At 46.1% G+C, this 27,128-nt stretch overlaps 1 protein-coding gene across 3 annotated transcripts in view; it reads left to right on the top strand.

The window, feature by feature from the left end:
* Positions 1 to 27,128, top strand: part of AKR1D1 (aldo-keto reductase family 1 member D1) — a 108,200-nt gene that overhangs the window by 39,129 nt on the left and 41,943 nt on the right. Inside the window, exons 1-2 of one of the 3 annotated variants that reach the window (XM_065581949.1) lie at positions 18,337 to 18,479; positions 18,677 to 18,870. In XM_065581949.1, coding sequence (XP_065438021.1) covers positions 18,778 to 18,870 — 93 coding nt within the window. In that variant the 5' untranslated portion in view covers positions 18,337 to 18,479; positions 18,677 to 18,777. Of the gene's footprint in view, positions 1 to 18,336; positions 18,480 to 18,513; positions 18,871 to 27,128 lie in introns of those variants that run through there. The other 2 variants (XM_065581950.1, XM_005296399.4) reach the window with 2 other exon arrangements.

Below are 27,128 nucleotides of genomic sequence, written 5' to 3' on the forward strand. Positions count from 1 at the left end.
TTTCTCTCACTAATATCTATGCTTTTTCTGCTCCTTTTTCCCTTTCTCAAAATAAAGAAACAGAAAATGACAAAAGCGTAGCCTTTTCTTGACTGTTTCCAGGGGGAGGGATAGCTCAGTGGTTTGAGCATTGGCCTGCTAAAGGTTGTAAGTTCAATCCTTGAGGGGGCCACTTAGGGATCTGGGGCAAAATCAGTACTTGGTCCTGCTAGTGAAGTCAGGGGGCTGGACTCAATGACCTTTCAAGGTCCCTTCCAGTTCTAGGAGATAGGATATCTCCATTTATTTATTTACCACACTTAAAATCACTAGACCCGTGTATGAAGTGCAAGTCTCACTCAAGACAACAAGCTGTGCATTTCACTCTGCTTGCTGCACCATTGTAACATCCCCCAGGGTACAGTCTGGACTGTACAACTCTTGTGCCCTCCTTTAACTCTCTAGCCCAGGCGGTCTCCTTCACTAGTGAACAGCAAACCCCTCCAGACTCTGTTCATTCAGCCATCAGCATGCAAAGGCACAGCCAGAAAAGTACATGAATTTTCTCCCCAGCCACTCATGAACTGTATACAGGGAGACACCAGCAATTCCCTCTCCCCCAGCAGTGTGCATCTTACACTGCTCAAGACTTTCTTGAGCAACGTAAGGTCATTAATTAGTTTGCCACTCCAACAAAAGGTATCAGGGGGTAGCCGTGTTAGTCTGTATCCACAAAAAACAACAAGGAGTCCGGTGGCACCTTAAAGATTAACAGATTTATTTGGGCATAAGCTTTTGTGGGTAAAAAACCTCATTTCTTCAGATGCATGGAGTGAAAGTTACAGATGCCGGCATTATGTACTGACACATGAAGAGAAGGGAGTTACCTCACAAGTGGAGGACCAGTGTTGACAGGGCCAATTCGATCAGGGTGGATGTAGTCCACTCCCAATAATAGATGAGGAGGTGTCAATTCCAGGAGAGGCAAAGCTGCTTTTTGTAATGAGCCAGCCACTCCCAGTCCCTATTCAAGCCCAGACTAATGGTGTTAAATTTGCAAATGAATTTTAGTTCTGCTGTTTCCTCTTTGAAGTCTGTTTCTGAAGTTTATTTGTTCAAGTATAGCCACTTTTAAATCTGTTATAGAATATCTAGGGAGATTGAAGTGTTCTCCTACTGGCTTTTGTATGTTTTGTAAGGGTAGTGGACATGCACCTGCCTTTGTAACCTGAGTATGTTCCCCAAACTTTAATCAAAAACACATTGGCTTAGATAAAACATTGGAATACGTTTATTAATTACAAAAACATAGGTTAAGTGATTTATAAGTGGTATAGGCATAAAAGTTCAGAACTGGTTACACAAAGAAATAAAAGATAAAATCAGTCTACTTCCTAAACTTTATCAAGCTATGTCAAATAATATGAAGTGATAAGGTTTCTTACCCAAAAACTTACAGCAGTCTGTGCTAAATGGAAACTTTTCCAGTTAGGGCCACTCCTCCCAGTTCAATTGTTTCTTTGTCTTCCAATAGGCCTTCAGTGTAGGTGGGGGAGGAGGGTCAGCTGGTAATGTCACTGTCCCTTATTTTATACTCTCCCAGGTGCTGAAAAAATTCTTGCTGTGTCAGGCAGGTTAGGCAGCACCAGGGTGCATGTGCTCAAGCAAGTGTCTTTCATGTGAATTGTAAATCTCTTGTTTACAACTCCCCTGCTGGCAAATAGCAGGTGATGGTTGCTTGACACCAGCCTAGGTGTTGGTCCCCTCCCCCTTTGTTGCCACTGAAGAACCAGTCTGTGGGCATTTCCCAGACTCGCAACAGGTTTCAGTAACAAACATAGCAAAATCTCATAACTTCATATACAATGATGATACATATTTTTCAACAGGACAGTAATCTGTTGACTTTTGACTTTTCCAATGATACCTCACAAGGCATACTTTGTGCAAAACACATCATGTAACAGTGGTGAATATGGGAGTTTTAGGGTGCTATTTTGAGGTACAGTAAATCGTAAAGTAAAGAATGGCAGAGCTTCTGAGGAGATTGTTTTGGTGGCTAACAGATTGGAACAATAGGGAGCTGACACCCAGGTTAGCTCCAGCAAGTCTCTCTCTCACTGAGTGAGGCAGGGTGTGTGTGTGTGGGGGGTGGGGGGTAACAAGGTGACTCACAGTCCTGCATACCCTGAGAAAGTGTCACACTCTCCCACTGGAAATGGAGTTAGCAACTCATAATTGTTGTAGTGTTTCCTCTGTTCTAATTTCTGGTGGTGTGGCTCCTTAGTAACCAGTTTAGGTGACCTTCAACTTTGCTTTTGGTAGATTCTTTTAAGGGGATTGCCTCATCACCTGAGGAGTATCAAAGCACTGTGTCCCATATCTTTAACATTCTGGACGGTACAGATCTGCTGATTCTGGGAAAGTCAACAATACCCCAATGGGAGATTGCACAATGCCCTACAGTGTCCCTAAGGAAAGAACCTTACATTGTACAGGCCCAAGTAGCAGAAAGGGCTGTCTGATATGAGCTAAGTAGGACACATTCGGTGACCAAGATTAATGCTTCCATCACATGGCAAGGAACCCTATCCATGCACTCCAGGAGCTAATTAAAATTTTGACTTTAGCTGGAGTTCTGAGGAAAAGTGCATGCCAGCTTCAAAGCTGCAGCAGCCAGGGTAATACCTGTGCAATAGCAGAAGGAGATCTGGAGTAGAAGCTGAAGGCATGGCTGGCAAAAGGGAGTACTAACAGCAGGTGGAAGCCTTGGAGAAGACAGCTGGCTTCTGGTTTGACTACTAGCAAGCTCTGCTAACACTGAACTGGATTGTGCAGACAGGGCCCAAAAGAGACATGGTGAAGTGGGAGGTGCAGAAAGAAGCCACCTTCATTTCAGACACTTGGTAGGGTAATAAAAGGGCTACTGCCTTTCAAAAAAGCCTTGATGTTTATGGGCATTAGGAGCACCACCTCCCCGCTTCCTGTAACTAAAAGCCCTTCAAAGGCTGTTTGTGCCCCTTTCCAGGCCTGAGTGGTGATCTCTATAGGCTACCTGAAGAAGTTAGAGCACAGCAGACCAGCAGTTGAAAGAAGATCCCATTTAGAGAGTAGCATGGCCCAATGGATATTGCACCACAGTGGGAATCAAAACACCCGAGCTCTATTCCCAGTTCTCCCACTGATCGACCGTATGACATTAAGTAGTGTAGAGCGGAACATAGATGGTCAGGTCTAGTGGTCACAGCAGGAGCCAGGACCTTGAGCTCAGAAAGAAGACAGACTTGGGAGTCAAGCCTAGGGTGAGAGTCAGAAACAGGCATCAAGCCAAGAGTTGAAGCCAGGAATGGGGTGTGGAAACAGGGATTTGCAACAAAGCAGAAGGGCAGGAACAAGGCAGGGTTCATGAGTCAGGTGAGAAGGTAGAGTCCAATGCAACAGCCAACCAAGAACTCACCTAGTTGCTCACACAACTTTGGGTGCCTTCTTCAGGCTCAGACTCACTATTTATGCCAATCAGAGCGGCCAGACGTCTCCTCCAATTGGGAGCTTTGTGGGCAGTGCCTATGGTGAGCTCGGGTTCACCAGCCCACACTCCCTGCTGGTACCAGTGAGCTGCCAGCTGGTGGATGCAGTCTGAAGATTGCCTACAGACCCAGGCTCAAGACCCATGATCCCTCACACCAAGGGCAAATCACTTTGTTTCTCCCCCGCCCCCTTCTATCTTTTATTGGTCTTATCTAGACTGAGTTTTGCAGGGTGGAGACTGTTTTAGACTGTCTGAGCACCTAGTATAATCCAGTGCTTCTATTATCGCAATACAAATAAGCCAGCGAGGAGGTGAAAATGAAGCTATGTGGTAGCTCCCATTTGGACAAGACTTTCCTACTCATGCTGCAGCAGAACTAAGCTGTGACACTGCTGGATCTGCAGTAACCCCTCTTCAGGCAGCATTGCCAAGCCTGCACTCCCAGGGGGACCCTGGCTCCTATCATACCAGGCACAGTGTTACATTTACTGCTCATGATCGTGTACTGTGTGGCATGAGGTGGTAACTGCTTTGCAAGGAAGCAGGCAGGGCCAGCTCCAGGCACCAGCCCTCCAAGTATATGCTTGGGGCGGCACCTGGAGGGGGGCGGCGCTCACCCGGGGAGAGCGGGGCTGCGGCCGGGCTCTCTGCCCTCCCCCCCGGCACTCCGGCCGGCCGGGAAGAGCGGGGCGGCGGCCGGGCTCGCCGGCCGGGGAGAGCAGGGCCGTGGCCGGGCTGAGCGCCCTCCCCTGCCGCGCTCCCCGCCGGGGGGCGGTGAGAGGCTTTTTTGCCTGGGGCGACAAAAAGCCAGAGCCGGACCTGGAAGCAGGATGGCCATTTCTACATGCAGGGGTTCTGTGAAATTCGTCCAATGTTGCTTCAGTTCAGTGGTGCTCAAACTTTTGTACTGGTGACCCCTTTCACGTAGCAAGCCTCTGAGTGCGACCCCCCCCCCATATATAAAAACATATTTTTAATTTATTTAACACCATTATAAATGCTGGAGGCAAAGCGGGGTTTGGGGTGGAGGCTGACAGCTCACAACCCACCCATTTAATAATCTCACAACCCCCTGAGGGGTCCCGACCCCCAGTTTGAGAACCTCTGGTTCAGTGCAACTCCCCTTCACTGCTAGGAACAGTGGGAGGGCAGCATGCACCATCAGCCAGTGTTTTTCAATACTGCCTAAACCTGCTCAGAACAGGCTGGTCCATACTAGCGCTTCAGTGCTACGAACAGCAGAGAAAGAATTTCAGTGACACCTTTTCCTCATAACCCTGGGTGGAGCACATTTCTGTTATGCAGGAGAAGGGGGAAGCAAACAAACTTTAATCCACTATTTCCCTAATTCCCTGCCCCCCCCGACGCTAGTTGTGGACACATTTCCTATTTTCCCCTTGTGTTTTGCCTGGGTACCCAACAGAGACACTGCTCCATAGCTGAAACATTTGGGTCAGAGAAGATGGGCCTAGGAAGTGATCCAGGGTATGACTACACTGCAGACTATGCCCAGGCCCCGGGGACCCAGCTTGTGGGCTTTATTTCCAGTACTTGAGCGTCCACACTGCATTGTAAGCCTGGCCTTAATTGCTGGACCCAGGTGTCTCAGCTGTGCTAATGCATCCATATTGCACACATTCTGACTCAGGTCTGCGCTTGACCTCCATCTCCACTGCAAAAAATGACAGGTCTGGGACCAGAGTCTTCTCAAGGCCTGGGTCCTGAATATCTGCTGACCGAGTGTCTGAACAGAAGGGAGGCCTGAGGCAGAAACTCAAGTCAGATCTTGGGCTTACTGTGCAGTGTAATTGTGACAGTCCTCAGGGCACCCAGGGTAGCAAGGCTCCTTCTTGCCACCTGCCTCCAGCATGAGGAAGTCTTGCCTGTGTCAGCTGGGTGTTGGCTCCCTGACACAACCAGTTAATCAGCCATGTAAGCACTCTCCTCTGGGCTATACCAGCCCTGCTGGTTGCAATGGATGAATCCCAGTCCCCAAGTTCCTTTAAAGTGTCCCCCTGTAATATCCAGCCCTGGTCGAGGGATACTTAGAGAAACCCTAGATTTGCCATTCCAAAGGAGGAGTGTACCCCACTTCACCAGTGTTACCTTAGTCCACTGCTGCTGTATCCTATACACCACTTGAGTTCAACTGTAACAAAACAAAAGGAAGATTATTTAAGAAAGAACAGAGATTCAGATAGAAACAAGGGTGAGTGATGGAAACAAATGGTTACATACAAAACAAAATCATAGCACATGAACTAGGGCCTACACTTAAGTTACCTTTCCTATCTACTAAAGCAGATTCTCACCCCAAAGTTCAGTCTTTTGCAATGTATGCTAGCTCCGAGGAGTCAGCACCCACTCTGTCATGATGCCCTCTTGCTGTTTGAAGGTACCTCCTCATTGAATGGAACCAAAATGTCTCTCCCCAGTCTCCACCCTGTACTATACTGGTGGAGTCTTGTCTTTATTCACATAGAGGACAAGCCTCTCACTGTCAGTGTTCCTTTGCACTCCCAGATGGTTTTGATGTTTAGAATTTGTCCTTGATGGTTTTCCATTGACTTTTTTGGGTTGTTACAATGATAGACAATTGAGCAACACCATACTTAATCAGCTAGCCAGAGAAGGGTGACAACTGCCTCCCAATGGAATGGGCCATCACCCAGATACAGGATTCCTAGTACCTCATTTTCACTCCAGGACCATACAGGCATAATTTTCAATATAGTTACATTATTCCTTAAACATTACTCATACATAATCACTGTGAGAAGTGTGTATCAATAAGTTACATGTTTTCAGTTGAGACCTCACATGTTACCCTATGGATAAATACCAGGAAAGCAGTGTTAGGTGTTGTGAGTTTGTCAGGTCTGAGACAGGATTTGGTTGTAATGAATAGTGAACGCTTTGCCAGTTGGCACCAATAGGCCTCTGAGTAATGCAGTGTGCAGAGTAGACAATGTTGACTCAAGTCTTGCAGACAGATGGCCAAATTAAAAGGCTTTGCAGGAGCCCCCAGAGTTACTTGAACCACCACTGATAGCGGCAGCCAGAAGCCAGGAGTGTAAAAATTGCCCAGGACAGATTTAGGAGCCTTATGATTGGTTTAAAAGGAGATTTGAGCAGAACGGTGTGAAGTTTGGCAGTTTTGTTTCACAGGGCTTCAGAGCACATAGGTAGGTTGATCCTTCCACATTGGTTGACTTGGTTGTGTCTCAGCCATGCAAGACTAATTTTGCATGACATATATAGAACTGTAGTAGGTCCTAGCCGGGGCTCGACCCTCCGGGCAGGAGGGGAGCCACACCGACTCACTACTGTGGGAACAGTCAGTTAGTCCCGAAACTCCGGCTCTTTAGTGCAGAGTCGGAGCAACCACAGTTAAAGCTCAGGCCCTTGACTGCAGGGGGCTGAGCGAGCAAGCAGTTCAGGAGCCCAGGCCCTGGATCAGGGCGGGGCAAACACAGTTAGCTCAGACCCTTGTTTGCAGGGGCTGAGCGGGCAAATAGTTCAAAGCCCAGGCCCTGGATCAGAGCGGGGCAAACACAGTTAGCTCAGACCCTTGTTTGCAGGGGCTGAGCGGGCAAATAGTTCAAAGCCCAGGCCCTGGATCAGGGCGGGGCAAACACAGTTAGGCTCAGGCCCTTGTTTGCAGGGGCTGAGCGGGCAAATAGTTCAAAGCCCAGGCCCTGGATCAGGGCGGGGCAAACACAGTTAGGCTCAGGCCCTTGTTTGCAGGGGTTGAGCGAGCAAATAGTTCAGAGCCCAGGCCCTGGATCAGGGCGGGGCAAACACAGTTAGGCTCAGGCCCTTGTTTGCAGGGGCTGAGCGGGCAAATAGTTCAGAGCCCAGGCCCTGGATCAGGGCGGGGCAAACACAGTTAGGCTCAGGCCCTTGTTTGCAGGGGCTGAACGAGCAAACAGTTCAGGTAAGGCACGCCTAGGCTTCTGTAGCCGAGCGTTGGGTGAGGGGGAAGCCTGCCACCCGTGCGGAGGGTGGCAGGGGGGAACGCAGGCCCACCCACTCCACTGCGTTCCAGCCCGGGGCCCTAACAGCGGTTGCTGCCGCTGCTGGTCAGTGGGGTATCCAGACCGCAACACACTGACATAGGCTCACACTCGGTTACAGCCGGACCGGGGTCGGCTATCCCCGGGCTGCTTCCATGATCCCCCTCAAAGCCTACCTCGTTCGTCGCGTCGGGATCGGGCCAGTCCATCTGCATGGGTTCCTCTCTGCCCGGGCTCGGCGGCAAGTCTGGTAGCTCTGCCGGGAAGTCCGGCCAATGGTCCTCAGGCGGCTCCTCTGGATAGCAGCAGGGGCGAAGGGGATCGGGTCCAGTCTCACCCTCAGGGTTAGTTGGGTGCGGTTCCCAGGGATTCTCCCAGTGGCGGGCGCAAACGGGCTCCGGCAGCTCCTCCTCGTAGCGGGCCCGGGGTAGCTCAGGCCAGCTAGGGTCCAGGCCTCGGTCTTCGACAGTCTCCTGGCCGGGAGCTCCCGGCCGCAGGTCTGCTCCCTGTGGTGGCTGGCCGCCGACTGAGCTCTGGCGGCCGGCCTTTATACTTCCTGTCCCGCCCCTTGACTTCCAGGGGGCGGGGACAGGCGGTGGTGGTCCCACCCACTCTGGTGCCTGCACGTGGGCTCCCTCTTCTGGGCAGGAGGGGAGCCACACCGACTCACTACAAGAACCATAAGTCAGCCCAGGTTCACTTGAAACTGGGCCTGTTGCACTGTGGCTGGGTTTGGGAACCTTAACAGACCCTTCAACAGGCCTGGTCTGTGATTTTGATTGGTTACAAAACCAGAATTCAGGCATGATATGTAGGCAAGTAATTTACATGGGTCTAGAGCGAAATGCCTGGTCTATCCTTAGAAGTTTTGGCAACATAGTGTCAGTTAGAAATGTGAAGGGGGGAAAAAAGTCACAACCTTAACTGACAGCTATGCCAGCAAAGCCCTTGTGTAGACACAGTTATAACCAGCAAATAAGTCCTTTTGCCAGTATAGCCTAAAAACAAACAAACAAAAACGAACACACAACCAGGAAACTGGTATAAGCCATACCACCTGCAAGACGACTCTTGCTGGTATAATATCTTCACTACACTGGCAAACTCTTTGCAGCATAGACCAGGCCAAAGATGGGGGTTATTCTCCCCTTTTCTCAGGAGCCATTTGATTCTGTGACTCTGGATAGTCAATATGGATAATGGGGGATGTGGAGGAAGAGTGCAATGGATCAGGGAAGGTAGCTCTTTCTTCTCGACTTGTTTCCACTTTTGTTCATATGACAGTAGCTGGAGGCTTCAGTCAGAACCAAGAGGGCTCCACTGTGCTAGTTATTGTACAGACATGGTACCTGATTCCACCCTCACACCAGTTTTACTCCAAAGTAACTCAATTGAGGTCAGTGGCATCGCCCCCAGTTTATATTAGTGTAAGTAAAAGCAGGACAGTTCTTCAGGGGCCTTCAGACAGTGGTACGAACAGGAAGGGTGAGGATAAGGGAACAGAGCAATGCAAACAGGATTAAATGAGTTAAGATTAAAGATTAAATAGGTCACTTGAATCAAGAGTCAGAACCTTTACAGGAATGGATTTAGGTAGATGTAACATCCCTCCAATGAGAGCTGAGTGACAATTAATCTCTGGTCTCAGTTTGATGGTGCTTCGGTGCTGCTGAGGACCCAGTGAAATTTCATTATGGAGTGATTTCTAAGGAGGGTGTGGTCAGTTTCCTTCATGGCATATCCACTGTTTGAAATCCAGGTCCAGTCATGGTGGCTCAGGCACCTAAATCAGAAGCCCATAACAGACAAGCCCTCAGCAGCACACAATGAGCATTGAGTAAGCATGCAGAGATGAGGTTCCACGTGGTTAAAGTCTATGCTAGAGGTTGTCTAACAAGACCACACTTAAATTCAGTGTGGAGGAAGGTTGCTCCTTCCACAGTAACTTGATCACTTTGTGGCAATGAGCCTCTGATGCTGGCAATCAAGACTGTATGAGTGAATTATTTGAAGAGACCTTAGACTCGTTGTCACTCAGCTCTCACTGCATTTTCCAACTCCTTGCAAGACAGACATCCACCAACAGTACAATGTCCAGCGTTTATCAGAGGATCCCCCTCAAGGATTGAGCTCACAACCCTGGGTTTAGCAGGCCAATGCTCAAATCACTGAGCTATCCCTTCCCCTAGGGGCCAAGGCGTAAATGTATCATCAGGATTTTTGTTTGTCTTTAAACTATTTTAATAGTTTAGCTTTAGACTAAAAAAATGTAACTTTCAATCTGTTTGCTGATCAGAGGTGGAGGTTGGGATCACTCTGTGAAGACATAGGAAAAGTAGAGCAGAGAGGCAGTATACAAGCATACAATACCATGTGTAATACAAACATGTTCTACTCCACATATAAGAAACCCTTCTATGTGTGTTTGGTCAGGACTATGGAAAAAGCTGGATGAAATAATTGAGACTCGGACTCCCTTTTACTTCTTTGACAACTTTATTCCAAGTTAGGTATGGCATAGAAACTTCGCTTATGTTGGCAAATCTACTCCTGGTGCTGGATATAAATCAGGTGTAAATACTGATATCATTAGGTCTTCCAGCTACCTTTGATACTGTTGATGTTGACTGTGAGGCGGTTTTGTGTTTGCAATCCCTGACAGGAGTGGATCGGACTGAGTTTTGGTTGGCTACTTCTTTTATGAGTGACTCCAAAGGGCAGGGTTGCTCTATTTTTCCCCAGTGGTCCCCTTCTGTGGGGTGTGACAAGGAACTTGTCTATCACCCTCTCTTAAACAAGTGTCTGTAATTGAGAGAGTTGAGTGAGCTGGGCTAAGGGTGGTCACTATATTGATGACAGCTGATTTTTAGGATCATTCAGCTTGATATTACAGCTTATCCAAGGAATGTGGTTGGGCACCCTTAGGGCATGGGTGAGGACTTGCTGCCTGACTGGTTTTTTTTTTTATTAAGTAGTAAACAGATTAAGGCAAGTTGTCTGGGGAGCAACTGGAGGATTTGGCTGAAGTTATCAGGCTCCTCTCCCCTGGGTGACATTGGGTACATACATCCTATGTACCCACAGCTTACAATGGAGCTGGGGGGAGGTTAGATTCTCAGGTGCTTTTAGAGGAGCCAATAGTGGCAGTGACCAAAGCTTCTTTCCATCAACACTTGGCCAGCAGGCTGTGCCCTTCTCTTTTGCATGAAGACTTAATCAGCTCTAGATTGGACTTCTGCAATACATTCTACCTAGGGCTATACCACAAATCCATTTAGAAGATCAGAAGTCAGTGGCCTACTTGTTAGGATGAGTATTTCACCACACGGACACAACTTCTGGTTTGAGATCTGCACTGGCTGCCTACTGGCTTCTGGGTAGAATTCAAGATGCGTTCTGATCAACAAAGACTAAATGGCTGGGGACCTTGCAGAGAATCGCTGCCTCTGCAGGTAGTATCTCCTCCTACTACTACAGAGAAGCCCAAGCTGGATCCTCCTTGATATAAAGGGTGGATGCTAGCAGGGTATTCTCCATGAGCATTCTCTGTCCCTCCCCTCAAGTCCAAATTAGCATGGCTCTAGTGATTCTCAAGAATTCTACAAAGGTAACTGATTTATCTGTGTGTGTGTATATATATATATATATATATATATATATATATATATATATATATATATATATATTTTTTTTTTAAGGCCAGAAGGGACCATTGTGATAGTCTAGTCTGACCTCCTGCATAACACAGGCCATAAGACTTCTCTGTATGTATTCCTATTTCAAATCCTATGGCCATTTGAAAGAGTGCCTATTTTACAAAAACATCCAATCTTGATTTAAGAATTGCCAGTGATGGAGAATCTACCACCACACTTGACATGCTATTCTGATGATGAATTACCTTCTCTGTTAAAGTATGTCTTTATTTCTAGCTTAAATTTGCCTACAGTTTAACTTCTAGCCATTTGATCTTGTTATACCTTAGTCCGCTAGATTGAAAAGCCCTCTTATCAAATCTGTGTTCCTCATGTAGGTACTTAGGACTGACATGACCAGTCTTAACCTTCTTTAAGATAAATAGATTCAGCTCTTTGAATCTCTTATTATAAGGCATGTTTTCCAATCTTCTAATAATTTTTAGGCTCTTCTCTGAACCCTCTCCAACTTATCAACATCCTTGTTGAAGTGTGGTCACTGTATTCTAGCAACAGTTGCACTAGTGCCAAATAAAGAGGCAATATAACCTTTTTACTTCTATTTAGGACTTCCCTGTTCATACCTCCAAGGATCACATTAGCCCTTTTGGTCACAGCATTGCCCTGGGAGCCCATGTTTTGCTGGCTCCACCATGATGCCCCAGTCTCTTTCAGAGTCAGTGCTTTCCAGAGAAGTCCCCACATCCTGTAAATGTGATCTATATTCTTTGTTCCTATGTATATGACCTTCTGTTTGGCCATAGTGAAATACACATTGTCTGTGCCCAGTTTATCAAGAGATCTAGATTGCTCTGTATCAGTGACCTGTCCTTTTCATTATTTACCACTCCCCCAGTTATCTGCAAACTTCATCAGTAATTTAGTGTTTTCCAAGTCATTTAAAAAAAAAAAGACAAATCATGTTCTTGACCCTACACATGAGACCCCACTAGAACTCCTGTTTCAGACCTGACAAACTCACCACACCTAACACTGATTTTCTGGTACCTATCCATAGGGCAGCTTGTGAGGTCTTTACTGAAAGTGTATAACTTAATACATACATCTCTGTGATTGAGTATGGGTAATATTTAAGGAATAATGCACCTACATATTGAGAATCACGCCCTTATGGTTTTGGCATGAAAGTGATTCACTAGGAAATCATGTCTCGGTGCTGGCCCATTCAAGCATCAGGCAGTTGTCAAACGAACAGATTATGTAATGTATTGCCCAGTTGTTTACCATCAACCAATCCAGAAAAACTCCATGGAAAACCACCAAAGATGGACTATGAACCCTTGAAACCAGTTGGGAGTGAAAAGGAACAATTTCAGAGTAGCAGCCGTGTTAGTCTGTATCCGCAAAAAGAAGAACAGGAGGACTTGTGGCACCTTAGAGACTAACAAATTTATTAGAGCATAAGCTTTCGTGGACTACAGCCCACTTCTTCGGATGCATATAGAATGGAACATATATTGAGGAGATATATATACACACATACAGAGAGCATAAACAGGTGGGAGTTGTCTTACCACCTCTGAGAGGCCAATTAATTAAGAGAAAAGGAACAATGACAGCAAGAGGCTTGCCCTGTCTGTGAATAAAGACAAGACTCCATCAGGATATCACAGGGTGGAGAAAGACACTCTGGCTGCATTCACTGAGGAGGTACCTTGATGAGTGGGGATGCTTCATGAAAGACTGGGTCCTGGCTCGTTGGGGCCAGCAAACACTGCAAAAGACTGAATTTTGGGGTGAGGATCTACTGTAGTAGATAGGAAAGGTAACTATTAGTGTAGGCTCTACTTCACATTTTATGATTCTTGTTTTGTATGTATCTTTTTTTTTTAATCTCACCCTTGTTTCTATTTGAATCTCTATTCTTCCTTAAAATTTCCTTATAGTTTTACTATAATTGATCTCACATGCTGCATGTGCTACAGAAATGGTAGTCTAAGGTACAACTGGTAAAGTGGGCTATTCCTCCTCCTCCCCTGGAAATGGAGCATCTGAGATTTCTGTGAGTATCCAGTGATCATAGCTGGATATCACAGAGGGACATTTTGTAGGGACTTGGTGGCCAGAGAGCATCTGTTGTCGATCAGCAGGGCTGGCATAGCTTACAGGAGAGTGCTTGAGTGACTGCCTCCCTGGGAGCTAACACCCAGCTAGCACAGGCAAGAGTCCCTCATGCTGGGGTATGCTAACAAAAACTCTTAGCCCTAGGTGCCCTGATGGATGGATATCTGGGTCATCTGATATACCCATAAGTATTAACACCAAACTGTGTTTTCTTAGTTGTCTGTCACTTCTCCAGTGTTTTAAGACTTGCGTTAAAACAGACCAGAGCTCCTTGGCCACCTCTTTTAAAACTCTAAGGGTACATCTACACTACGGGGGGAGTCGATTTAAGATACGCAAATTCAGCTACGTGAATAGCGTAGCTGAATTCGACGTATCGCAGCCGACTTACCCCGCTGTGAGGACGGCGGCAAAATCGACTTCTGCGGCTTTCTGTCGACGGCGCTTACTCCCACCTCCGCTGGTGGAGTAAGAGCGTCGATTCGGGGATCGATTGTCGCATCCCGACGGGACGCGATAAATCGATCCCCGAGAGGTCGATTTCTACCCGCCGATTCAGGCGGGTAGTGTAGACCTAGCCTTAGATTCAAGTTATCTGGACCTGCTATTTGTATTAGTCAAGCTTTAGTGACTGCTATTAAAAAATCTTCCATTGACTCTGTTGGAGTGAAGATTATTTTGTCACATAATATTTCTGTTCTCTAGTTTGGAAAAAGATGTAAACATTTCCCTTTTCTGTGTTACTAATGACAATTCTACTGTGTCCATCTATTAATGGAAAATACAATTGTTAGGATTCCTCTTGTTCTTGATATCCTCAATAAAAAGGAGTCTGTCTTTAACCCTATTGGCTATAGGTGTCACTTTGTGCCCTCTTGCTTCCCACATCAAACTTCTACATTTCCTAGCTTCTGATTTATGTTCACTAATATCAACTTCTCCTTTTTTCTATTTGTTATATAGTTTATCAGCTTTTGTTTCCCTTCTCATGTAGGCAATTTTTTAACCCTTTTAAATCTTCTCTCTCATCTGTTGGATTGTGCTTTTTTGGGCATTTAGTAGAATGTTTTTAAACAGCTTGCCATTATTCTTCACATTCTCTTTTCTCCAAGTTAATTTAGCTCAATTGCTTTCAGTTTTATGAAATTGGAGCCCTTTTCAAACATCCAGTACATATCACTGGTGTGGACTTTATTCTGTTTGTTACATTTTGTTATGTGCATTCATGATCACTTGCACCTAAAAAACCCCACCAGTTTTTAGTTGAGATCACAACAATGTCTAATATAAATTAACCCCCACCTGTATGCAACACTTAAAGTTAGGATATTGTCACCTAGATTTGTTTTTTAAGAAGTTGTAAGGATGTTTTGTTACAGGCAGCATGAGAATCACCAGCATCTGGTGCAGTTTTCCTTACACACTATAGAGAAATATCTTAAGGACTCCTGTTCCCTAATGTGATTTGGTGGCTTGTAGCTGACACTAACCAGCATCCCCATCTTATGCCTTCTCTGCTAGAAGAGGGGCTCACCAATTGTGGTATATGTATCAGCTTGCTGAAAGAGGTATCCCAAAAAACTCTTAAACCTTCACTCACTTTCAAACACAGTGGCCTCATGCACTGCAGCACACCAAAATATACCCCAGAAGCAAAATGCACTCTCCTGGCTTTCTGCCATAATACTGTAGTGAAAATAAAGCTTTCCCGCCATGCTAGCGTAGTCTTATGTATCAGGGTTGTGTGCTGTGGCTGTGCAGATGGACACTGTACTCATTTGGCCCACTGCTGGCTTTCTGCTAGGCCTAATATTCAGTTTGCGTTGAGTTACGTAGCTCAACCTACTGAGGTGAAGTTCCAGGTCCTGCCCCACAAGCTCCCTTCATCTGAAGAGACAAATGCATACATAGCTACTTGAGAGTGGCTCCAAACCTGCAGCCACAAGGGATATAGCTACACTGCAGGTGGGAGTCCTTTGATATCAGGGCTCCTGGAGTATGTCTAAACTGCAGCTGGCAGTGAACTGCTAGCACTGAGAGGCAGGGCTTGCATGGGCTATTGCCTACGATCTCTGCCCCCTTCAACTTTCCTACAATCCAAAATCTTGGCTACAAGACTAAGGGGAGTTGCCTGGCTCCTCAGCAGAGGAGCCGCCAGCTGTCTGCAATTTGAGCCTCCTCCCAGCACAGCTAGCCCTGTGCAATATACTCAGACATACAGGCATCAAGGGGGCCAGAGATGCCAAGGAGAAGAGGCTCCTGGAGCTGAAGTAGCCTGGTGCCTAGATAGAGCTCCCCACCCCCATTCCCTACTTCCCTTTCCAGCCAAGACTAGCTTGTGTTCAGCAATAATCCAGAGACGAACTACCAGGAACTTTGAACTTAGAAGACAAGTAAAAGAGTCAAACCATTGACTATAGCTCAGCTACACTCCCCAAAACGGGATCACAATGCTATTTATGAGAAATGTATTGTTTCTTGTAAATGGAGTAATGCACAGGACATAATAGTAATGGCTGCTTCCTTGTTTGTTTTTGATGCAGGTCTAGAAGCCTGAGATGTTTAAAAAGGAGGTTAGAAGTGAACATTTCATTTTAGGCTTCCTGGTGAGTCATTTGTTTTACTATGTAGTCTGGAAAAATGTAAATTAGGCTTGTCAGGACCTGAAAGAAATGTGCACAAAACGGAGAAGTTTGCACGTGGTACTTCAAATATCAATTTTCTAAGAAGGTGGTAGGTACGTAGCCCAATAATGGTTAGAAACGCCTGTGCTAGGAGACTGATACAAATGATCTTGAATACTTATGGATCAGAGTTGTCCGTGATTTGGAAACAGATAACGCCATATTTGACAGTGCCATTCTCCCCTCCGTGCACTCCTAAATAGGTTCAGCCAGTGACACTCATATATGCCGCTTCAAATTGAACACCTGCTATAAAGCAAAGAAGTGGGGTGCTAGGATGTATAAACAGTGAAATAACCTACACCACAAAGTTGGGGGTTGAGGAATAGTTCTGCTGGATCTCCATTTCATTTGGATACAAGGCAAGACCCATAAAATGTTTCTACATATGTAGATTTAAAAGTGGAGTGAAGACACCAAGACCTTAATTATAGGATAGAAAATAACTAGATGAAGCAGAAATGGAGCTGGGAAATCTATTTACACTGAGGGCTAAGGGCATAACCTAGGAGCATGGTGTGAGATTAGAAAAGGAGAGATTTACATTGGATTTCAGAAAGGGATTGTCCCCTCGGGCACATCATTGGTATGTGGGATAGCTTATTACAATAGAGCAGGAATTATTGGGGGGGGGGGGGTAAAATTCAGAATAAATAAATGAAGAAAATCATCATGGGATAAAGTTAGAGAAGTTAGGACTTCTGCCCACAGTGGATGGACCATTCATTGATTCCCTGTGCTCTAAACTTTCTCCATTGCTATCAAAATGCATTAGTAGCATTTTACCATATTTCATGCCTCTAAAACTATTTTGGGGTGGATAACTGCAGTCATTTGTAATTGAAATATATTAACTCAAGCACCTGGAGTGCCTAAAGTTAAGATCTCAAATCTGTGTTTAGCCACCTAAATAAGTTGGCCTGTTTCTCTTCTCCTCTCCCCATTTCCTAAAGTATCCAGCAGCTCTTACTGAAGTCAATGGAAGAGGTTGGATGCTGTGTCTCCCTTCTGAAAAATCAGGCCCTTTAGACAGCTAATCATGGATTTAAAGGCCTACTTAAAAATAAATAAATAAATCTGTGCTATACTATCAGGTGAGGAGGGCGTAACACTCCTCTGTGCTGAGAAGAGAGACTGAACCTTATTTCCATCCTGGCCCCAGCACCCGCTCCTTTTGTATTTAATGTATAGATTGGTGGATTGCAACTGAATGAGTCTGTAACACTTTTTTGCTTGATGCATGGACAGAACTGTGAAAAGGTGCTTAAATGAGAGTAACCAGGAGAAAGATGGGTTTTTTTTTTTTAAGTGCCTGAATGGGGGAGGACAAAAAGGGTTGTGTGAAGATTAGGTACAGAAAAAGGCACATGCTGAATGCATTTGAAATGCAAACTAAATTGATCAAGGGATTTCCTGAGTGTTTTGATGCATATGTAATTCCAATTGACTTCAAGAGTGCACACATGCAGCAGCTGAAGAAGTAAACCCTCAATGTCGAGTTGCTGAACAGCATTAATAGCAAATAAGATTCAAAAGGAAATTCAATGTGCCTTTTTACAAATATAAGTTTAGCACAGACAGAAGTGATGGGAATAAGTGAGGCTTCCTGCTAGTAACTGGGGTATTAATAATTGAAGAGATAATCTCTTCTACTAATATATAAAGCAATGAACAGCTGGTGCTGTTGATTGAAATGCTAAACTGAATGTTGCTCTTGTGAGTCTTTCACATGGGTTGGAGTTGTCCTTTCATTACTGGAAGAATAATATAAAGACAGAAAAGTGCCCTCCCAAAAGATGACCTATGACTTTGGGCAGGGGAATAAATTAGCCAAGTCTGATCTAGAGGCAAACAATGACAACGGGGGATGGGTCCTGGATTTCCTCTCCTGAAAGCAAAAGAATGGACTGATGTAAACAAGGGGTTTTAAACAAGTCTTCCATTAACAAAATAATGGGCCATAGTCCTGAAAGTGAAAGGACTTGCATAATCTGAACCCACCTGCTTAGAGCGGCAATAGAAACAGCCAGGGGGAGCAGAAGAGACTGAAGGCGAATCCAGGGTAGCAGCTACTGCTCTAAATGGTTTGGCACACATAAACCGCTGGGGCGGTGAAGATTGAAATTAGGGCTGATGGGTTTCTCCTGGTTTGACAGGACCAATGTCTTGTTCCCAATACCCTTATTTCCAATACCCTTATTTCCTCCTGTGACGAGCCCTGAAATGATATGAGGAGTTAGCAAACAGACAAATCTTGTTTTGCAGTGGAAGCATAGCCACCCAGACTCCCTTCCCCCCTCCCCAAAATACCACCACCCCCTTTCAATCTCCTCTCTCTAATCCTTAACGCCTAGCACACCCTTGCTTTTAGCAGATACTTAAAGCCACCTGGAAAAGAAAAGCCGCGTGCTTCTGATGAAGATGATTAACTGGGACCATCTCTCAAATCTCTAATGCGCTGACTTGCTCCCCCCTCGCCTAACGAGAGCCGGTAGTTAATATTTCACCCGCCTGCAAATTTGCTTTCAGGAGACTAGTAGGGTAACCCTGGGTTGGCCTATCAGTCATGTCCAATTATGACGTTGGAAGCGCTACCCTAGGCTCTTCTTAGCCGATCGCACGCGTGTTGCTGGCACAGAGCAGGTTGAGAAACAGAAGTTTTCATTCTCTCTCTCTCTCGCCCTCTAGTGCCATAGCCTGGAGCACGCGACACACACAAAGCGGGCTCTTCTTGCTGCTTTCATTCAGTCTGTTAGAAAGTTGCAGTCAAGTGTTTTATCATCTGCATCATGAATCTAACGGCTGCAAACCACCGCATACCTCTGAACGACGGGAACAGCATCCCCGTGATTGGACTTGGCACCTATGCTGACCCCAGAAAAGTAAGTATCTATCCTCTACCTTTCCTTTTTATAAACCCACTTCTGGCTCGGGGCAGGCTGCCAGACTTTGTTCCAGAGGACTGTTAAGTTGATACTTTCCTTTCAGATTTCAGAGTAGCAGCCGTGTTAGTCTGTATCCGAAAAAAGAAGAACAGGAGTACTTGTGGCACCTTAGAGACTAACAAATTTATTAGAGCATAAGCATCCGAAGAAGTAGGCTGTAGTCCACGAAAGTTTATGCTCTAATAAATTTGTTAGTCTCTAAGGTGCCACAAGTACTCCTGTTCTTCTTTTTCCTTTCAGAAGTACTGCTGACTTAGGCACGTGCCTTACAATGCCTTTCTGCTGGTATCCTGGAGGGTTCTTTAAATTTAAGATTGTTAGCAGTTCAGGCAAAGTGTGGCCAATCTACAGACCTCTTCTGTGGTCCTCTCATTCAATTTACTGTGCAGACTTTAAAACCTCCAGTTAACAATGGGGCTTTCACATCCTGAAAGCAGGAAGGACTAAAATATTATAGCAAAGTTTGGACTCTTTGTTGCTAACTTCCAAATATTCACAACTCAGTAGTTTACAGCAGGCAACCAGTGATTGAAATGCAACTAAAGCAGTGGATAACTCCTAGCCCAAGTAATCTGTTCTCTTTAGGAATACTGAATAATCCCTAGCATTGATACAGCATTTTACATCCTCAGTACTTTACAAAGATTCCCTTTGTAAAGGGAATTTGTTTGTAAAATTTGTTAGTCTCTACGGTGCCACAAGTACTCCTGTTCTTTTTTAAAGATTCCCTTGTTATCTGGGTTGATAGCTAGCTACACACCATGATACAGGCATATTTAATTGAAACTTTATAGGGCAGGCTGGCATTTGTCTTACTGTTGTTCAGTCCTGTATTGTTATAAGATCTACACTACACAGACACTTTGAGATAGGCATGTACTTGGAGAACAGTGTTCCGTCCTCCTATATATGTTTTGTTGGCAAATTCTGCCATATACAACTCTGACTTCATTAAGGTTGCACAGGCTGCTAATCAGGAAAGTTTTAAATTATTGCTAGTCATCTTGACAGCTGCAGACTGGCTTTAGCTGAGTCCTGAGTTCCCAGAAACTCTGATTCCAGCTGAATCTGTTGAGGGACAGATGCTGGAGAGCAAAGTATGCTTGCTGCACAGTGACTGGGAGACCATCTGCCTTCCCTAAACTCAGTAGCCTTCAAGTGCAAGCAATTTCTGAGGCTGTGAGCAGGTCAGCAGACCTGCTGTGCTGAGCAAAAAGGGAAAACTCAGTTTTCTTGTAGACTATCTTACAGCTGGCTTGGACACTTTCAAAGGAATATTCCTTTGACAAAGACTGATTCCTACATACTGATTCCTGTGGCTCCCAAAAGCTTAAAAGGTACCAAAATATTCTGTGCTCCTTGATGTGATGTCCTGGGTATATAGCCCATAGAACCTTTGCTGCATCACTGCCATGGAAGCATACGTGATATCTCTTCTGTTTCCACACCGGGCAGTGCGATATGAACAAATTGGCTGCGTCCCTCTCAAATTACAGAGTTTTTTATATGCTCTCTGTGTCATTGTCCTGTGTGAAGCGAGATAAAAATTGTGGGCAGAACCCTGTGCCCCGTAGTACAGTATTGGAGTTAAAATGAACAACTAAGTGTGAGTCAATCACCTGCTATGAAGGTGATTACTTGGCCAACAATGATCTTTGTACTTTAGCATATACCAACAAATGAATGCACCAAGGTAAGTATGATCAAAGAGAAAATCCCTTTTGAATGAACATAGCATTGTTGCAGGCAGTACAAGAGTGATAATCACTGAAGGCTTCAGACTGTCTGAGTTAAGACACTGTTGCAGAAGAAGGGACACAGCAGTGAGAGAGGTTCTCACACCCAGATACTAGCCCTAGAAATGTGGGGAGTGATGCCTAAAGTCCTCCAGCAGCTTTACAATTCCATCAGATGAATATTCAGAAGGTAATTGATGGGTGGCTAATAGAAAGTTAAGGCTGAATTATTTTTGGCAAGTGAAACATGTTGTAGCAAAGCAGAATGACTCCTCCCAGTTTATGCAACAATCTGGCAAATATAACACCTTACTTCAGCCATTTCACACTCTACTTAGCACCAGTTGCTCTGGGCACCTAAAGTTTAGGGCTAGGACATCAGCTTTAGGACATCTTCCAGGTGCCTCACCCTCTGTAAACTGGATGGGAGTCAGGTGTTTGTGGCAGGGAGAGGTTGGACTCATGAGAGGGCTAGGCATTTGAGAAGGGTCAGGTCACTTCTCAAGGGAGAGGTGGAGAAACCAAGCAGTGGGGAAAGGGGTGGTGGAAATGGGGGGTTGGGGGGCCATGGCCCCAACCCTTTTCTTCATCCTATTACTGGCCATAAGGGTGAGCAGTGGGGGAGGGGGCAGAGAGGAACAAGCAGGGTAAGGGGCACTTCTGTGGGGGCGGAGGCCACGGTTTGGGCATTGGTTCCCCCTCCACACACACACTTGTAGGGAGCTTCTGTTGCTCCTGGATGGATGTTAATGAATGTGCTAGGGAGAATTGCAGGAGTGTTTTGCATTGGTGACTGGGGCTGTGGCTACATTACAGAGCTTACCGCAGCACCGATGCAGCTGCAGTGCTGCTAGTGCAGGGGCTCTAAGCTGATGGGAGAGCTCTCTCCCACTACCACTCCTCACAGGGGCTGGAGTAACTATGTCAAGGGATAGAGTAGAGGGCAGGACACCTGAGTGGGTAGCGGTTAAAGGTTCAGCAGTTTGGAGATGGGCAGCTCACTTGCTGGGAGAGTTGCAGGGAGAGTCTGGCATTTGTCAGTTGGCAGGTGATATCCTGACTAACTTACACTGCACTACAGACAACTTGATTTGCCTGAAAGTTCTAGCCATCCTGCCTTCAGGACCTGTGGAAGAGCTCTGTGTAGCTCAAAAGCTGTCTCTCAACAGAAGTTGGTCCAATAAAAACTATTACCTCACCCACCTTGTCTCTAATCTCCTGGGACTGACATGGCTACAACTACAACACGTACTACACACATTTTACCAGGAACAGAACTGGACAGTTAAGTAATCTGATAGTCTTATTGAAAGCCTTTTCTAAGTAAAGGGGGATTTTCTCATCAACTGGATACAGATCAAGAGTACAAAAATAATTATTTTATCCCTCTGGCAATGGCTTTGTGCTTTATTCTCCATAACCCACGGTCTGAGAATTCAGTATTGATTCAATATCAGCCGCCACACTTGTGAAATAATTCCTTTTCACTGGAGTATAGTCCCCTATGCCTTTGTCTACACTACAGAATTACTTCAGTTTAACAACATCACGCAGGGGTGTAAATAATCCACAACTCTGAGTGTTGTAGTTCAGTGATTTTTCAAACTGCGGGTTGCGACCCAGTACTGGGTCACAGAATGTAAGGCACTGTGTCACGGTGGCTCTGGTCAGTACCACTGACCGGGCCGCTAAAAGTCCCATCGGCAGTGCTGCCCGGCAAAGGCAGGCTAGTCCTTACCTTTTCTGACACCGCGCTGTGCCCTGGAAGCAGCAGGTCCAGCTCCTAGGTGGGGGGGGGGGGGGGGGGGCAGCACGGGGCTCTGCATGCTGCCCCTGCCCCAAGCACTGGCTCCAGTTCCCGGCCAATGGGATCTGCGGGGGACAGTGCCTGCGGGTGAGAGCTGTGCAGAGCCACTTGTGTGCCTCTGCCTAGAAGCCGGCCCTGCTGCTGGCCGCTTCTGGGGCGCAGAGCAGTCTGCGGTGCCAGGACAGGCAGGAGCCCCCCCAAAACTCAGAGCCCCCTCCTACACCCCAAATCCCTCATCCCTGGCCCCAGACCAGAACTTGCACCCCTAGCCCAGAATCCTGATCCCCTCCTGCATCCCTACCCCAGCTCAGAGCCCCCTCCCACGCCCTGAACCCCTCATTCCCACCCCACAGCCCTCATCCCTGTGTCGGAGAAAAACAGAGTTCTCACTATTTGTTTAGGTATAGCAAGTCAGATGCTTTATTAACTCTCACAATTGCGCAGAGGGAGAGAGCTAAGCAGGTCTCTCAACAGGTAAACAATTAGAGCAAGCATTTATACCTTTTGTTACAGACAATAATGAGCAACAGTTGCATTTTGTTTATACATAGGCCATCTTGATATCTCATTTCCTCACTTGTTTTGACTCTTGCCAACATACAATATTTTCTATACCTTATCTACACAAGGTCTTCTACACCTTATCTATACCAGGTCATAATGACTTCTTACACAGTTCTTTCTCACCCGCCTCACACAATCCTCGCTTCTACAAATCTCGCGTTATCAGGGTTACAGTTAGCCTGACTCTTGCTAACGAACTGTCATGTATTGCATCCCCTTCCTGTCAGTTCTTTCTCTGCTTCCACACCTGCATCCCAATCCTCTTCCCCAGCCCTGAGTCTCTCCCAAACCCCCTCATCCCCAGCTCCGTTGTGTCACTGGCATCAACAATTTTCTTCAACTGGGTCGCCAGAAATTTTTTTTTGAAAACCACTGCAGTTATACCAACCTAAGCGCCAGTGTAGATATCACTCTGTTGGCAGGAGAGCTTCTCCCACTGACATAGCTACTGCCTCTTGCAGAGATGGCGTAACTAAAGGCTATGTCTACACTACACAGCTTTTAGCAACATGTCTGTGTCGCTACAGCCATGCCATTAAAAGTCGCGCAATGTATCCACTGTCAGCTCTCCTGCTGACAAAAAATGTCCACCCCAATGAGCGGCATTTGCATTGTCGGCTGGAGAGCGCTGTTCACGCTAGCGCCTGTTGTCGTCAAAACTTTTTTATCTTTCAGGGTTTTTTTGGTTTTGTTTTGTTGTTTTTTTAACACTGGTGAAAGAGAAGCCTTTTGTCATTCAATTGCCAGTGTAGACGTAGCTTAAGAATAGGATCAAAAGGTTTTCTTGTTAATGCTTTACTATTTTAATTGGTCCTTCTAGTCACTAGAGATGTGACTGAGTGCAAGGGCCAGTGTTTACAGGTGACTTTGGCCATGTTAGTCTTAATTCCTCTCTGACTCAACCTTGATAATTACTGACCTGAGGTAAAGAGCAAGGTAGCTGTTGGGTCTATTAAAAAGGCGAGTGTACTGGAGATTCCTAAAGAACTTGAGGTCTCCTTGGAAACAATGAAGGTTGGGCTGTTGAAGTCAAGAGGCCCTTTTGTAGGGAGGAGAAGGGAAACTCTGCAGGAGTCACTAGTCAACTTCAGTCCTTTTCCCTTCAAAATAGGTCAACTGTCTTTTTGCCACAATACCTCATATCCAGCATACTGAAAACCTCAGATGAGCTATCCCACTTCCAGATGCTTCTGGAAGCTGCCAAAGTGCAGCACTCACAAGACTTCCAGTACATCCTCTTCTGGTCCTAACTGGAATCTACCTTTTCGTTCCGCAAAATGAAATACCTCTATGAAAGAATACCTCCAACCTCAAAGGTCACACTTGAATGGATTTGAGAGCAGAGTGAGTAATTGCTACATGAATTAACTCCCGTCATAATTGTGCTCGTTGTGTGTATTTAGCATAAATATTCAGCCAATAGAGGTCACTTAATCTTTCCACTATAAATTAGGATCAAATCTGAGGGAAGAGGTGGGGATATTTGCTGGGTTTGGAAGTTGCCTCAGTCCCATCTTCTACTGGCACCTAAAAAGCACCTAGTGCAGTCCGTCATATTGACTGGAGATGGCTAAAAAAGCCATTGGCTCATCTTCTAAACAGGTGTTGCTACCTTAGGTTGCAGGATTCTTTTTCTTCCTGGACTCTTTGAGGGGTGCTTTGGTGAAGAGGCAAGAATTTCACTGGGCTATTAAGGCACCACATGTGGGACTTTTTTGTTTGTTTCAGAGCTTGACTTTGAGGATGGCAGATGGCTCCTCTGCCAGATCAGGCTGGCAGCTTATCTTCAAATGTGGGGGGCCAAATGCTACATCCCCCCCCCCTACACAAGCAATAGGAAGGAGGTGGTTCCTGGATCCACTAAAAATCTCAAAGTTCTTGCTTGATTGCATATGTAGGAAGTAAAGAGAAACAGAGAGAGCCTGGCTCAAATGAAATGTGGACTGGGGCCAGATAAGGTATTCCCTAGCAATCAGGCTAAAAAGCTACATGGCTCAATATTTAAAGAGTTGATGACAAATCATGGTGAATGAACATGACATGCAGTGTAAGCAAAATAGTCTCCATCCTGCATCCCCTTCTCCTTTTTGCTCTTGGGACTTGCTCTATAAACAGTAACCTGGGGCTTGGGAGTCTGTTGCTTATTCCTCCAAGTTGTAGAATTTTTGGTGAGATCTAGTTGCCGAGAGTGGATAAAGATGGGATATATTTAGTATTGATCCCCAGCTGCTATACAGAAGCAGGCATCAGTACAAGGCATAATTTTGTAGCCGGCAGCAGAACCAATGCTGGTGGGAAGAGCTGGGCTGCCTTTGGGCTTGTCTACACTACGAAGTTCTGTTGACAGAACTTACCTTGATACCCAAAAGTTGACACAACAAAAATCACCAAAGGGTGTTCACACTTGCTCCCTCTCTTGACAGATGATGTCCACGTTGGGAACACCATCATCGACAGGGTGAGCAATGCACCATGGGTATGTATCCCACAGTGCAGTGTTGTGGGAAGGAAGAGCTGATCGCTGCGCAGCTTGGGATTCTCTCCCAGTTCTCCCACAGCCCCCTCAGCTGCCGAGAACAGCATCATGAGTAGCTCTGTGAGCTCTCCGTGCTGAGGAATGGCAAAGCAGCGCAGCAGTCTGTCCCCCTCCCCTGGCAGCAGCAGCAGTCTGCCTGCCGCTGTGTTCCTAATGCCGGGCAGAGCCGGAGCATTCCAATGATTTGTTCCCCAAACAGAGCAGCACACAGATACTTCCCGCAGCTTTGAAAGGAGAGGGGCGCATGCCTGCAGGGTAGCAGAGATCAAAACACCGAGCAGCACAATCAGGGCAGGCATTGTGGGATACTGGCGGAAGCCTGTTTTGTCGACAAATCAGCAGTGTCTACCATAGGCGCCAACTTCTGCTGGCACCGGTGGGTGCTCAACCTCCCCCTTTGCCCCCGCCCATGCCCTACCCCTATTCCAGCCCCTTCCCCAAATCCCCGCCCCGGCCCTGCCTCTTCCCTGCTTCCTGCCCTGAGCGCGCCACGTTCCCGCTCCTCCCTCACGGAGCTTGTTATGTCGCGAAACAGCTGTTTTGTGGCGGCAAGCACTGAGAGGAGAAGTGGGGATGCGGTGCGCTCAGGGGAGGAGGTTAGGTGGAGCGAGGCGGGGAGCTTGGCTGCCGGTGGGTGCAGAGTACCCACCAATTTTTTCCCCATGAGTGCTCCTGCCCCAGAGCACCCATGGAGTCGGCGCCTATGGTGTCTACACTGGTTCTTTGTGGACAAAAAAGGGAGGGGAAAAGACAAGGCTCTCTTAGGGGTGGAAGTTTTTTGCCGTCATTGTAGTGTGTATGCTCTTGCTGTTTTGTCACCAAAAGGCAGTTTTTGGTGACAAAACTTGCCAGTGTAGACATTCTCTTACTTAGGAATGAGATCAGACTTGAAAAAAGACATTGGGGGAGGAATCAACATGGGGATTTGGGAAACTTCAGTAGCTCTGGGTCTTACAAATGTTGGGCTGTTGAGATGTGCTTCCCACGACTTCTAGCATTTGTGTACAAGCACTTTAAAAACTTTTTCAAATGCTGTTATAGTCCTAGCCTTCACAACCTCCTCAGGTAAGGAGTTTCACAAGTTGACTGTGCGCTGCATGAAGAAGAACTTCCTTGTATTTCTTTTAAACCTGCTGCCTATTAATTTCATTTGGTGACCCCTAGTTCTTGTATTATGGGAATAAGTAAATAACTTTTCCTTATCCACTTTCTCCACATCACTCATGATTTTATATACCTCTATCATATCCCCCCTTAGTCTCCTCTTTTCCAAGCTGAAGAGTCCTAGCCTCTTTAATCTCTCCTCATATGGGACCTGTTCCAAACCCTTAATCATTTTAGTTGCCCTTTTCTGAACCTTTTCTAGTACCAGTATATCTTTTTTGAGACGAGGAGACCACATCTGTACGCAGTATTCAAGATGTGGGCGTACCATCGATTTATATAAGGGCAATAATATATTCTCAGTCTTATTTTCTGTCCCCTTTTTAATTATTCCTAACGTCCGTACGTGGTCTCTGAGGGCCAGGAGCTCCTTGCACCGAATGCACAC

This window comes from Chrysemys picta, chromosome 1 (assembly GCF_011386835.1).
Source record: "Chrysemys picta bellii isolate R12L10 chromosome 1, ASM1138683v2, whole genome shotgun sequence".
Classification (NCBI taxonomy): domain Eukaryota; kingdom Metazoa; phylum Chordata; order Testudines; family Emydidae; genus Chrysemys; species Chrysemys picta.